Raw genomic sequence first — 15,068 nt, 5'->3', positions numbered from 1 at the left:
CAGTGCCTGCTGTGTTCTCTGTTGGCACACAGCAGCCTTTTTATTAAGAGGCAGAGTTCTTTCTGCACATACTTATTTAAAGACTTATGGTATCTTCTGAGGCAACAGAAGCTTCCCTGTGTATAAAGTAAATTGTTCTGTTGAGCAGAGAAATGGTACAGTGAAGGAAACTAGCTACACTAGTGGACTTTGGTTTTGCTCTGTGTTGAATTAACTTGTACAAGGATTGTGTGTGTCAATGCTCTGTATTGAATCAGGAGGTGTACAATACTGAGTTTTTCTTCCATGTAAACTTAGGAAAGATACTTAATTTCTAGGTCTCTCAGAAACAACTCTTAAAGAGACAAATCATTGTCACAGCTGCTTTGTTCTAACTGACCCTGGAATGTTTGGGGTCTTTTTTGCCACATTTGTTTGTTGTTCTATGTCACAGACATATTTTCTGAAAAATCCTTTCACTAGGATCTTTCCTCCTGAGAAGCTGGGAAGCTTCAGCTTCTCCATGTTTTGCTACTTTGGAATGTGATTTGGAGAATTGTTTACTCAGCATGTGAATTGTTTTTACTTGATGACCAATGACAGTCAGCTGAGTTGAGGCTGTGAGCAATCACAAGACTTTATTATTCATTCCTTTCTAGCTTCTGGTGTATGCTTTCTCTTTCTTTAGTATAGTTCTAATATATAATTTTCTTTTAATATAATACAGTATCATAAAATAATCAATCAGCCTTCTGAAACATGGAGTCAAGATTCTCATCTCTTCCCTCATCCTGGGGACCCTCAAACACCATCGCAGTTCTACAGTATTTTTTCACAAAGGTTACCCAACAGGTCAGAGGATTAAGAACATTAATTTATTTCCATAATGGTGAAGGGATAATTTTTGTGGCTTTCAAAGGAAAATGTAAATAATTTACAGAATGGGATAGTATTAGCATCTGTATTTTAGTTCATTACATTGTTTTTTTAATAACTTCAAACCTTTTAGCACAGCATTTTTGTTTAGTTGAGGAGTGGCTTATTAAGTGGATTCATAATTAGCCATCTTTCTTTGTCATGATCCAATATGCTAGAGCTTATTATGTTATTTTGTTAATTTTTCTTTTGGCTATTTCAGGTATGAATACAAGCAAGAGCGAGACAGTGAAAGAGCACCCATTAAAACCCTCTAGAAGATCTATGCCATGCCTTGCCCAGAGCCAAACACATCCTCAGAGCCTGAGCAAGCATTCATCATTTCTGCAGCCAAACCGTGTGCAGCCACAGCTCCAGCCCCAGCCTTTGAGTGCAGGGACGTCAGCAGCTGCAGTGGATGTCGTGTCAGAACGAGGTAGGACGTTTTTCCCTTTCAGGAGTTTGCTCCTGCTCTGATAAACTGATTTATTTAGATATCTATGGTTTGTTGAAGAAATGTTTTTGCAGAAAACACCTACACATATTACATTAACATGTTCTTAAGTGAATCTTTATAATATTTTAAGTGAGTTTTAAACTAATTTTTATTTTTGTCAATGATGACATTATTTCCTTCTCACTGGTAATAAGACAAGAAAGTCTTGCTCATTTATGCTGGAGAAAAGTATGAAAGTTTTTGTAGTCTGTCCTAGAGGAGAAAGAAAGAATAAATATTAGTCTTTAGGCAAAAAATGTCTTTATATATGAACATGTAGGAGGAGATGCATTCATTCACAAACAGTAGAATCAGGGAAGAGCTGTATGGAAAGAATGAAAATGAATGGAGAAAATCCTTCCAAATTTTAGCTCATGTGGGATAAGGAACTACTTTTATTTTAGGATTTCTAATTTAACAGATACACATGCCTTATTGGAGGAACTAGTATAGTTGGAATCCCAGTCACTGTGTGTCACCTGTTACCAACTCTTGCCATCCTCTATTGCCAGATTTGTGTGAAGCTTTGTAGAATAAATTAACTCATCTGGTAGTAGCTTTCGATAAGTCTGTCTTTAATGTTGATAGACACTAGGCATTAATTATTGTTCTTGTGTGTTATTTTATTGAGTTAAACTTCTCTTAGTAATAGAAAGTCTTCAGTAAAGTGATCTTACTCTTTTTCTATTGATAGAAAGTGCTCTTCAAAATTTCAGTCCAAAATGTTTTATTTGAGTTACTGACGACTTTGAAAAGTGTTTTTTACAGTAAAGATTTTTTTACTTAGAAAATACATGTCAATGCTGATACAGATATTGCATTTATTTCAGCTAAAGTGGTGGAGACTTTGGAAAGCAACTTGCTTAAACTGTCTAATACAGAATACGGTGATCCATTTTCAGGTAAGTTGTTGTCTGAACTGAAACAATGACAAATTACTGATTCTTTGATTAATCTCACAGTATTTAAGTGTGGAAAGGCCATACTTACCCTGAACTTCCATTTTTTTTGAAAGGGGAGACTAAGTGTGATTAAAGAAATGTGTCTGTCATAAATTTCCTGATACTGTCTCCCCTTTTAGGCTAAAAGCAGGAACTGAAGACAGAGAAGTGTCATGTATTGAATATATCCTTTTCCTATAACAGTTCTTCATAAAATAATAATTTTGAACAAATGTACTTGAAATTCCTTTAAAGTTGTTATTATTCACTTATTTTTCCTATATAGTCATGTCATTCACTATTATTGTGGCTGCAGTTCTGTTGTTGGGCTTTTTTTGATATTTTGTGTATTTGCTTTGGACATTTACATACAAAAAGTGTTAAAATTTGGGAAGCAAAAAAAAGGTAATGAAGAAAATAGCCATATTTGTAATGCTTTGCTACCATTTTGATATTGTAATTAAGTCAGAGTAAGTAGGGAAAAAGTTATTCTTAGAATCATCTTGTAACTGCAAATTGAATCTGTAAATACACACTTGGGTAGTAATTTACAAGTTCCAGGATGAGGTAGTTGCCATCTATTTTACCCATAGAGACACAAAGATATTTCTGCACCTTGCACAACTACTAGGAAAGATATTTTTGCTCACAGTTGATGAACATCAAACTAGAAATCAGATATTCATGCTGAATGAAAGATATCAAGATATCTGCTTTCAGAAAGCTAGGTCTGCTCACCTCTCAAATAATTTAGCTTTGAATTTTCTTGATCCCTAAAATAGATGATAGATAAGAGGGCTCCTCAAGGTTTCCTGGGTAGGTAACTACTGGAAATAGTGAAATTGATATTTCTTCAAAACCAGATATTCCAAAATCATGGCACAGAACAAGAATTTGGCATGAAGATCGTATAAGAAAATCAAGTCTTAGTAAGGTTCCAGTTAAAGCTGCTGCCATTTCCTTGGGTAATTGGTTGTCGAGCATGGATACTAGGAGATTTTACTGTTATAATTTCCTTCTTTTCTTTTTTTTTTAATACCCTGCTCTATTTGTAATATCTTTCTCTATTTTATTATGTATGTGAATTGCTTACACATACACTTGCTGATTTATTGTGTATTTATATATGTCAGCAGTAATTCTTTGTCATAATAAACGTTGCTGGTTTTCAGTCCTATTACTTAGTTTTAACCTGAAAAGATACATGGAGGGCTCAGCAACTCAGGAGAAGATAGATTGATTCCTTTTAGTTCAAAATTGTGTTAAATTTTGGTGTGCATGTTTCTTCTCTTCTGGCTACAGCTATGCTCATGGAAGAAAAGTATTTAAATAGTTGCCCTTTACTAACTTGATTGATGAATTTGCCCATGTTGGGTCAATCCCAAATTACATGACTAAAATCTGTTAAGTTATTCACAGTTATAGAAGTTAGAGAAATGTAACTGATTAGGTCAGTCAGTTATAAACAAGCAAGAAAACAGTATTAAAAACATTACTGCCAGAGGTCAGTAATAAGAATTGTCTTATTTTTATATTAGCACTATCTGTTAGATTCATGAAGAGAAATAAGGGACAGTTAAAAGGTGAATGTAACAAAATGGCCTGTATACCTTCAAAATACAGTTTGTTGATCCTTAAGTATTGTGTTTATGTGGGTAAGAATTTGTCTCCAAGTCTAAAATTTTCAGTTTAATCCTGAGTCTGGATGTAGATGGGGAGAGGATGTAAAAAATAAACCTGAAAAAGGAATATTGCAGCTTCAGCTTTGATCCCCAGATAGGTTAAAACAATGCTTTTGTTGGTACTCTGGCAGTTTGATGGAGTTTGAAAAGAAGGCTGTTTAATGGGTATCATCATCTTAGTGAATATTTTCAAACTGCTCCCCTGAGAACATGAAAGAAAGCGGAATTAAGTGAATGTGGTGAATTTTTAATTAGGCAGTGTTGTAGAAATGTAGGCCAAATGTCTTTCTCCTCTTCCTGAGTTGTTTGTAGACAAAATTATCTTGAGCGAAGATTAACAGGCATCAAATAAAGAACTTCAGTGGAAAGCTTCACTTTTATTTTAGTTGGCTATAGCTGAGGCTGTCAGACAAGCTTAGTTAATGATCTTAATGGATTTATGAAGTAAAAAGTCAATGTATTACACCTTTGTTAATTACACATAAATAAATGGGATGAATGGGATCAAGGACATTATGGATTTGTGTAATTTTTCCTCTGCCAGTTTTAGGTAGTCGGTAGTGGTTTTAGTTTGAGGAAGTGGTACATTCAATCCAAGGGATAAATATTGAGCTTCTCTAATGTATATTGTGAACTTTGAGGTTTCAGGCATAATGGAATGCCCCTCTTTCTGACCCACTCAATCCCCTGCCTCTTCTGGTGGGAGACACAGAAGGTGGAGAGTAGTGGTTTGAAATAAGAACAAAAGTAACACTCAATAGCAAGTGAAACATCACAAACTAATTTATTATTTTTTCAATTCTGTTTTTTCCCCCCTTAGATTAATTATGAGGATTTGTGCATAATAACTCATCTTTCTGAGCAGGACATGAAAGCTTTCCTAGATAATTAACAATTTTGCTGTGACAGATACCTTGTATTCTGAATTTATCATGAATCCAATTACTACAGAGTTTATATATAAAAACCAATGTATTTATATGCTATGCTGCAATACAGTGAACTGACAAATGAAGAGCTGAACCAAAATTAACACTCCAACAAAGAATCATAACTGAATGATAAAAACTACTTTTCAATGCTCAATTATTGAGGTGTTTTTAAGTCAATTTTGTGATGTTATGATAAGTTGAAATGGGCATATATATATGTATAACCTGTGCAGTACATACCATGTTTATATAAAAAGAGGGACTGAAAGATCACAGAAGATATGATTCCAGGAAACCAGGTTCAGTTTCTGCTTCAAGAGAAATGCGGTGTTTCCATTATGCCTTCTAGAATAATTTTATCCTAAGTTTGTGGTCAGTGCCTACATAAATGAGGGTGTCACATCTGTTGTGGTTGTGTAGCGAGGTGGCTGACAAGCTGCATGAGAACAGTTTGTCCTATACCCAGAGCTGTCCAGCTCCCGTATTGGAGCTGGTTCATGCCTGGAGAGCTGGCAGTATGGATGAAGAAATTATGTAATCTGTTCAGTGCTCATGGGAACATAATAAGGATTAGTCTTTGGACTTAATATGCAGTCCAAAATATTGACGTGCTTTAGGCATTTAATCTGTCTCTAGCAGTTTTATGCACCATTTTAACTCGTCTAAAGAGCTCTAATATATGACTGACTCCCTTTTAAAAAACTTAGAAATATTCTGTGTAACAGTTACCACTGTCTGAAAGTTCATAAAAAATTGTACATTGAGGAAGGTCTTTGTCTGTTGTGTGTAGGCACAGGGTGTGTGGTGATTGGGAGTGGGGCTGTGGCTGATCCCCAGTGGCTGCAGCTGTGCAGGACAGGTGAATGCCATTGAAGGTGAGGAGCCAGGGAGTGCCCAGGAGTGCCGAGCAATCACACAGGGAGCACACAGGTGCAATGCATCAGCATGAGGGGTATAAAAGGTTGGGCTGAAGAGCAACAAGCAGCAGATGCTTGAAGCTTCCTTTGGTGTTGGTTGTGGCTCCAGAGTTGTTCTGGTAGTTATGGTTTTTCATATCTAAATATACATACACAGGTAGGTGAAAACCTTTCTATGTTATCTGTATAAGATAGTGTTCCAGGTGTACAGCAAAATAAAATAAGACCTAAATCCATCACAGTGTCATTTATCTAGGTGTCTAGTGATGTTCTTCTTCATGATTTTCCTAGGATTTAAATTAGGACAAAAGGGAATTATTTACTTGACCAATAATCTCTTTCTTACTAAAGCTTTGCAAAGCCTATCCTTAAATGTGTAAAGGCTCAAAGGATTGAGTAGAGTTGTTGTATCAAAGTTTATGAAACAGAAACTATTTAGAAATGTTTATATTAATTTTTCTTTCCATATCTATGCCACTTTTCAATTGAAAAGCATTTGCTACCAGACACTGCTGGGTATATATAAAATATATTGCTGGATTGCAGGATACAGAGAAATCAGAACAACTGCTTTTTATCTCCTGTCATAAAATTGAAATACAGTTTTGGCCCTTCAGAAAAGTATGATAGTAAGAAAGGTAGCCAAGCCGTTAAGACCCAAAAAGATTCAAAATGTGAACTTAGTTATCTATTTCTAAACTAAATGCTTCTGCATTACTGTGTAAAGGATTTCCAGAAATGAAATTGTCTTCAATGTTTTATCATGCAAGTGACATTATAGGGCAAATCTTACTGTCATGTGTTAAGTGTTGCCAAATTATGTGTCAGGAAGCATTGATTAGTTTTTGTGATTGTTGGGCGTTTAAGTTTCTTTCCTTTTGCTCCTTTTTACTTATAAAATTTACTTATAGAATTTTTTTCCATAAGTTGCTAGGACACATTAGCAACTGAGTACTTGGGAAAACCAAAGAAGTGGCCAAGCCTCAGGGGAGGAGAGCATGTGTTTGCACTTGTTTTGTCCCAGAGTTTCTCTCTGATGGGGGGAGATAGCGCAGGAGTTGGGCAGGTAAAGGACAGGGCTGGGGTGGCTGCTCGGGAGGGAATTGGCTGCTCCCGAGCCCAGCCCAGACCTGCTTATGCTGCCCTGGGGTGAGCCTCTGCTTGTGAGAACAGCCCGTGAACATGGTCTTTGAGATGAAAGACTTGGTAAAAAGATGGATGTTTAACTCTTTCTGCTGTTAGTAGGTACTCTGGAAACTCACACAGAGAGGTCATGTAAAGGGTCATGCAGGTTTTGTTTGTGTCGGTGAGACTCCTGTAGCTGAGAAGCTGTGTTGGGTCTGTGTGAGCAGTGCAGCTTCAGGGCTGGCTTCTCTGAGAAGCTGCTGGAAGCTTCACCTGTGTCTGGTGGAGCCAATGTCAGCAGCTCCAAGACAGACCTGCTGCTTGGCAAGGCTGGACTCATCAGTGGCTGTGAAAGTGCCTTTGGAGTAACAGATTTGAGAAGGGAGAAAAAATTACACAAGGGCAACTTCAACTGGAACAGAGATTCTCTTGCAGCCTCTGGTGAAAACCATGGTGAGGCCGGCTGTGCCCCTGGAGCCTGTAGAGATCCATGGTGGAGCAGGGACCAGCAGCTTACAGCCTCAAGGGGCTTGTTCAGAGCTAAATAATATTCCCCTTTTTACTGTATTCATAGCATTACATAGTGGGAGAGTACTTTTATGTATAAAATAAGTCATCAACTGCTGAAAGATAGAATAGAAAGTATCTTTGAATTTTAGAAAATGTTTCTTTATAAATACACTTAATTTTAAGGGCTGTTTGGGGTTTTTGTTTTGCTAAAACAAATTTTGACTACATTTCAGGCAAAATAGCAGGCATCTCTAGGTGAAAGATTTTTTTTTTTTAATAGAAGAGAGATGCTGCAATTTGAAATATGTGTCCTTGAAAGCATAAAAATGTTTAGCAGGTGAAGTGCATTGAGCACAGAGGGAGAACTTATTCATAACTTCAAATTACTTAAATTTATAAAGTTGCAAAAGTTTTGCAAATGTTTTTTGTTTTTTAGTACTAGGTGTACTCATAATGTTTAATCCTCTAAAACTTCCCTCATTGAAATAGACTTTTTAATGTAAGTATAGTCTTTCTTTCAGCTTAAATGACCTAGTTTAGGTTTCATAGGCCTGCCTCTTCATTTTACTGGCTCCTAAAACTAAGAGCTCAAACCTAGGCATAAGTCAAATATGCAGAGTTGCTAAGTACTGTTTCCTACTTTATATACCTACCTGAATCCTTCTTTTACTTACATTCATTTTTGTTGAGCAGAGAGTAAGTTGTATATGAAGTTACATCATTGTTTAAAATAAATAAAACTCCTGAGTTAGGCACATTGACAATAAAAAATGAGATGTTTTCTACATTAAGAAATCCCATCACAGATTTACCATGGTTAATATTGGTGTTAGAAATTATCAAGGGTACATTTTGTATAATCATTATGTAGTAACTAAATTGAGGAAAAAATAGCGCTCGGTAAATGTTCTGGTTTTAAATATTTTAATATGCGAAATGTTTAGGGTGCATGAGTAATTGTGGTTGTTTTTCTTAATTTCTATAGTACTTAGTGTAGAGAATTTAACTGAACAACTTAATGAAAAATATTTAAATGTTTCAGATGAACATTTATGAATTTAAAATCCATGAAATTCAAGATTGTGGTTCCCACAGCAACCACGACTTTTTTCTTGGCTTCTATTTAGGGTTCCAAATTACTGAGCTAAATGCTGTTCCTAGTCCACCTGACTTTTCCCATGTTGATATGAAAGCTGAGATGGGAACTTGACTCAGGATTTGTGGGTAAATTTTCTGTCTGAATATGTTTCTTTTTCCGATTTGGCCAAGATAAAATTGTGTGGCAATGATTATTCCGTCTTTTTAATCTTTAATATATTTTTTCAAATCTAGCCATTTTCTAACATGGATTAAAACTTTACAGTCCAGCACTGCACAGGCATTGCCCTTCATTTTACTTCTTCTGGGTGTGTAGGGCAAGAATTGTCATGATTTTTGATGGACAATATGGGTGATCTCTGAGGGAGGTACTCAGTTTCCTGCAGCTCTGTTATGGTACTCAGCTAAGTTTTCGTAAAAACTTCAGCTGAGCAATTAAAACCAAATCCAGTGAGAAAGCAAACGTTTTCTCCATGAAAATCTCGTACCACCATCCTTGAACAAGGTACACCTAATAAAATGTGTTCTGAGGCACTTACTGCAATATCTGACTGCAAATTTTCAAATGGAATATCTGCATGTGTGTAGGGGAACTGGCATTTCAGTTGTTTGTTTAGATTTAAAACATGAGATGTTCCTCTGGTCTGCAGGCTGTGCTGCTTGTTTGGTGAAACATCCTGAGCCTCAACAACTGTGACTCAAGCAGTTGAATATTCATATTACTTTGTTTTTTAGAACTACTGTAAAGGACATTATAGACTTTTTTATTTGAAGGCTAATAAAAAAAACATTTCTGTTGGCCTTCTACTAAAAATAGCAGTCACTTCCAGTTTAAGATGAACATTGTAACATTTCATGTATAAAGCTTTAACAGGAAAATAAGTGCATTAATAAAATGTGTACACATAAAATGAATATTCAACTGTGGCTGTAATAATGCTGTTTGTTTCTATCCATTATAATCTAAAATGAGCCCATTGTTTTCTTCTGATTTTCCTTCAGATGTAGGCAAGGAAAAAGATACATACACAGATGATTCAGAACATGGGAATTATGATGCTCGTACAGATCAGTCATTGCTTATTCAAAATAAGCTCACCAGGCAGAAAACAGAACCTCGAACTAAATCTTCTCTAAAGGTAATGGACACAAAATTCTATTAACTTGTATCAGCTGTCAGAATGTGCTTAAATATTTTTAAAATGCAGTTTCTAAAGCAACATATGTTGCAGCCTAAGTAAATAGGCGTTTCAGGTAAGAAATTTAGGTGGCTCCCAAATTGTTGAAAATGATTAAAACTTGTAAAATAATTTTAGTTAGTGGTTTTAAATAACTTTTAATTATTTTTTTAATTAATCATAAGCAATGTGTTAAGTCTTAAATCACTTTTAGTTAGCATTTAGCAAAATTGTCATGAGCTGCTATTATGGGAACACAACTGCATAAAATTACTGAAATTAGTTTTGTTAAACTGAAATTATTTTTGTTAAACTGAACTTGATATGCTTCAATGAAGAAAGCCTGGGAGAAGAGAGGTATATTGTTGAAATTGCATACAAGGAGTGCAGGATTTTTGGATCACAAGGTCATTTTGCAGAAACCAGAACATAAAGAAGAGACTAAGTATGTGAGCTGGAGAAAAGAGATATTAAAAATATGGACTAATTAGGATGTTCCAAGAGAACTAAATAAGCAATTGAGCATAGAATATTAATGAAAAAGAATGATGCAATTTAGAACTAATGAACACAAATTTCTTTGTTTGCTAAAAATGTATAAATAGGTTAAAAAGTTTTCTACAAATTTTTATTTGGAGGTTGGAATTTTGCCTTGCTTGCTAACATTAAGAAGACAGTGTTAGAGTATTTTATTCATCCTGATGATTTTGGAAGGTGTTAGTAACAATATTATAGTTTGAGTGACAGAATCAGTGAATGGAATTCTCTGTACTAAAATCAAGCAAAATTATATAAAATCAAAGATTCTTATGTGTTTTATTGACTCATCTAAGAGGTAGTAGCCTTCTTTCAATAAATTTATATTGCACAGAATTTAGGATATAGGATTCTGAACATGGAGTGGAATTCATGTTGTCTGGAAGGTCTAAGAAATTCTGAGAGTGTAGAAGTATGTTCATGTAGCAAGTGGTCAGTCAAGAGTGATCTAGATAGAGTATAAGATCCTTCTTCTAAGCAGTATCAAAATGATATCTAGACCCATTAAAAGAGAGATGAAACTCACTTATGTGTAGGTGAGTGTAGGAGTGTTGTCAGAAACCTCAACTGGAAGGCAGTTGAGTTTTCAAGCGCTGGAAAAGCCATCTCATCAGATAAATCTGGCATGCTATCTTGCTTAGTAATTGCATAATTATACTATTCATCAGAATGCATTTTCTCCAGCACTTAATCCAGTATAATGTCAAAGAATTATGGTGGATTTTCTGTTTACAAAATATATATTTTTTTTTAGTCATACTTTCAAGTAGGAGACCCTTAATTCTCCTTTCCATTAAGCCTAACTGCTTGCATATATATGACAGATGACTTAACCTCAAGAAGTTCTGAATAATTTCTTCTTCACACTGTGGAAATAGTGAATTCTGCAGCACAGGATTTTTTTTTTACTGTAGCATCAGTAATCCTGTATTACAAATCTCTAGTAATGCTTGAATTACTGTAAGCTTCTCTGCTGTACTCACAGCACATGTGCTGTTCTCTTCAGGAGACCATTCCAGAGTTGTTTCATGGCTGGTACCTGTGGCACTTTGTGGTTTTGGCATTGAATTCATTCTTTACAAGGCCTACAACAGCTCTAAAGCTTGTCATACTCATCATCATTGCTGCAGTATTCTGGAACACAGGTAGATGTGTCCTCTGAGGCTTCATTTCATAGGATGCTTTTAGAAAGATCTTCTATAGTAGGAGCTATGTAATAATTTTTAAATAGGCTTACAGGAAATTGTATTTACAGACTGGGAATCTGTGACATGAAAATGAAACTTCAGCGATTATATATTAAATCCATATGTCATATATGTAACCTTTTCTGGTTACATTTTAATCTAAACTGTTGCAATGAGAACTTCTTGTATCCAAAGATTTTTTTTGTCTGTTTCTGCAAAAGTGGCTGAACGAAGACAAATAATAATGGGTGTTCTTGTTTGATTTTGTTGACTAAACAGACAAAGCCTTTTATGTTAATTGTGGCTGAAAAGGCAGAAAAGCAGTGTGGAGTCTGTAGAATTTAGATCCTGTTACTGAGCACTAAATAGTTTTAATAATGGGTAAGGCTGCTGCCAAAACAATCTAGTAACAGATGCTGTACTGTCTGTCTAGTAACAGGGATTTCACTGCGCTAAAGCAAAATAGTTTTTTTCCTATTTCCATGTGAAATAGAAAATAATTACTAGTTGCATTTTTTCCAAGCCCTGCATTCAGGATGGTTATGAAGTTCATAATCAGCCAGTAAGCTAACTTTCTTTCAAAGTTTAAAGAGGAGCTTTATATTTGTATTAAGTTTAAACAAAAATACACTTTTTATGTTACAGTCTTTGTATGTACCAAACTACTGAGCAAACTGATTCAGAGTTTAAAAACAGTCTTCTCACAGTGCCTCTGGCTTTTAACTTTGAATATTTCTTTTATCACAACAACTACTCTGGAAACTTCCTTCTCCATTTAGAAGGACTGTTTCAGCAAATGAGGTGGTTTGGTTTAACCCTAGCTGGGTTAAACCCAAAATTTAAAACACAGCCCTGTACCAGTTACTGTGAAGTAAATGAACTCTATCCCAGCAAAAAGCCACACCTGAAGCAACCAGGATTCTCCTTCCCTTCATCTTTCCCTGCTTCCACAGGAAAAAGGCAAGGGGAATTTAGATTAGTCTTGGAAAGGAATTTAGTCTTAGAAAGGTTTTGCCTTTGGATTATTATAGGAGTCTTTGTGGCAATTAGTTTAAAAAGCCTTAGGGAAATTTCTTCCCCATATTGATATAAAACTAGCAAAAGAAGGCTTCTAATTCTTTCTGAGACTGCTGAAAACACAGAATACTGCAGTGCAGCTTTACAGCTGGTAAGTACTCTCACATATTTGAAGTGTAAACTGATCTGCCACAATAAAAAGGTCTCCTCAGTCTGACCAGATAATGAGAATGTGAAACACTGCATTGACCAGGAGTACAAGGATAAAAATATATTCTTCTTCTCCACTTCTTAATGTTTCTAAAATTTTTGCTTGTTTAAGAAGGGTTGTTGTATTCCTGAGAGATTATGGGGAAAATTGCAAAAAAATTTGTCTGCAATTACTTCTTGGTGCCATTATCTTTCTCAGCAATAACTTGGCTGGATGCTTCAGCAGTAGTGAATGTGTCTTGCTGACATGATGAAACCCAATACACTTTTTTTTTTTTTTTCAGGAATTGTTTAGTTTTCAGCTTACATGCGTGATACCTCCATAAATCTGATTCTTGTTATTACATTTTAAAGCTTTGAAAAATCAGAGAATTGTCTTAGAGCAACCAGATGCCAGTGTATTCGTCTACTGTTCTTGTTTGCATGATTATGATTTATAACTGATAGTTTCCTATAGTGTGGGTTGGTATATTTCAGAATCCACAGATTTCATGCTGAAAAATTGTGTGTCACTCAGACCTATGAAAAAGCTGTCATCATTATCCATCTCTGCCAGCTTCTCATCACCAGCTGCTCTTGAAATTGCACAGAAAGTACCACTTTATGTACGTGGTTCTGCCAAGGGGTCTCACAAGGAAAAATGAGGCCAACAAGTGTCTGTTGAGCAAAAATGAGTAGTATCTGCTTTGCAAGGGAAATGTAGAAAAAGAGAAGGTCCCTGGGTGAAAGGCTGATACTTGAAATGCTCTAGTTTCCTTAGGAAAGGGAAGCAGGCTAAAACAGACTTTATCTTGAGTGGAAGGCAATGTTTTCCTAGAGAAGTGGCAAAATCAGTAGCAGCCAATTCTTTACCTATTGCTATTGCATGTATAGTAGCAAGGTAGGAATATTTGAGAAATTGCTCTTCCATTTCCTTTCATTCACTAGATCACTGTTACTGTCTTTGATCCTGTAAATATTTTATCTAGGTAATGCATTTTGCTGTCTGGGAAGGTAAAGAAATAATTTTTGGAACAAGGTTTGCATTATTATCTCTTGGATTCAGGAACTATGAAGAAATGCTACCTATACAATGGCCCAATTTACTGCCTTTTTCTGGTAGTCCAAAAATGCAGTGTAATAACACAGAAGTGAATAAAGCCTAAAAGCAATGAGAACAGATAAAATCCTTATCCCAGAATGGAAGGATGTGGTAAAGTCCAACCAAAGTTTTCTTCATGCCTGTGCTTTTAGTGCTTGGCTCTCATTCCTGTGAGGTTTTATTAAAGAAAAAAAGCCAAAAAAGCTCAGAAAATATTTCAGGAAATTCGGGGTAAGTGGCAAGTAATTTCAACTTATAGACAAAAATGTTTGAAAAGAAATATGTAAAGAAGAATTTTCAGTGGTTATGTTAGTATGCTTCTTAAGACATCCCTATTAGACCTCAAGAGCAAATTAGAAGAGGTTTTATATTAAAAAGCCTCCTTGTGTCTCCAAACATCCTCCATTGCTGCTCCCTCATATGGTAATATTGAAAAGACTTCCTTCAGAAATTTTGCATATCACCTAACCCACTCCTTTCCTGAAGTCAGATATGTTTTTCATAATATATACAAATGCATTTTTCATGCTTACTCTATAAGTCTGAGTAGACTATAAATGGAAAAAAAAATCATCTGTGAAGAAGCTGAAGTAATTGCTAAATTAGTAAATCCTAAAAGGTTAAAGTGCTGTTTAATTAAGAAGGTCAGATATTTCTGGAAGTCTTTGTCTCCACAGAAAAAAGCTTTGTTCTGCCCAGCAGTGTAATCTCAAAGAAATGCAATAGTGTTGGTAATTATGGAAGCCTGTCATGTTGTCTTTGATGCCCAGGGTAGTTTGGATGTCTTTGCATATGCAAATATGTCCCCAATTTTCTTTCCTGGGTTATTTGCACAAGAAGAACGCTAAAGCAATATACATTTGAAATCATCAGTCTGGTTTTGAAATTAGGTAATTGAAAGGATGATTCTAGTAAATCTGTTTATGGTTTATCCATTCCTACAAACACAAAATGATGAAGTCTAACTTAGATGTGTGCTTGGAAAATTTCACATAAAGCATGCCTTAGATTATTCTTAATCAGAGTATGTTTTTAGAATGTGAAAAATGGGTCTTGTACTATTTAAAAACACTTCACAGCTAATTCCAAGTAAATTAAGAAGTCTAAAACTTATTGAAGTCCCAGCTTTGATTTTTAAACATCCTGAAATAAAGCAAGCATTATTTAGGTATCCTACTTTTGTTCATGGGAATATCCACTGTACTTAGCATCACACATGTGTTTATTTCCAGAAAATACTTAAGGTGTAAGATGAAGCATAAG

The 15,068-nt window shown here is 35.3% G+C and overlaps 1 protein-coding gene across 5 annotated transcripts in view; it reads left to right on the top strand.

Moving 5' to 3' along the window:
• ANO3 (anoctamin 3) overlaps positions 1 to 15,068 on the top strand; it is a 93,240-nt gene that overhangs the window by 17,149 nt on the left and 61,023 nt on the right. For 2 of the 5 annotated variants that reach the window (XM_064715560.1, XM_064715559.1), the window contains exons 2-4: positions 1,118 to 1,330; positions 2,221 to 2,292; positions 9,598 to 9,734. In XM_064715560.1, coding sequence (XP_064571630.1) covers positions 1,120 to 1,330; positions 2,221 to 2,292; positions 9,598 to 9,734 — 420 coding nt within the window. In that variant the 5' untranslated portion in view covers positions 1,118 to 1,119. Of the gene's footprint in view, positions 1 to 704; positions 832 to 1,117; positions 1,331 to 2,220; positions 2,293 to 5,928; positions 6,020 to 8,624; positions 8,722 to 9,597; positions 9,735 to 15,068 lie in introns of those variants that run through there. The other 3 variants (XM_064715561.1, XM_064715563.1, XM_064715564.1) reach the window with 3 other exon arrangements.

The sequence above is a fragment of the Zonotrichia leucophrys genome, chromosome 5 (assembly GCF_028769735.1).
Source record: "Zonotrichia leucophrys gambelii isolate GWCS_2022_RI chromosome 5, RI_Zleu_2.0, whole genome shotgun sequence".
In the NCBI taxonomy this organism is placed as follows: domain Eukaryota; kingdom Metazoa; phylum Chordata; class Aves; order Passeriformes; family Passerellidae; genus Zonotrichia; species Zonotrichia leucophrys.
Note: the sequence above shows the minus strand (reverse complement) of the source record. Positions and strands in the feature narration are given on the sequence as shown.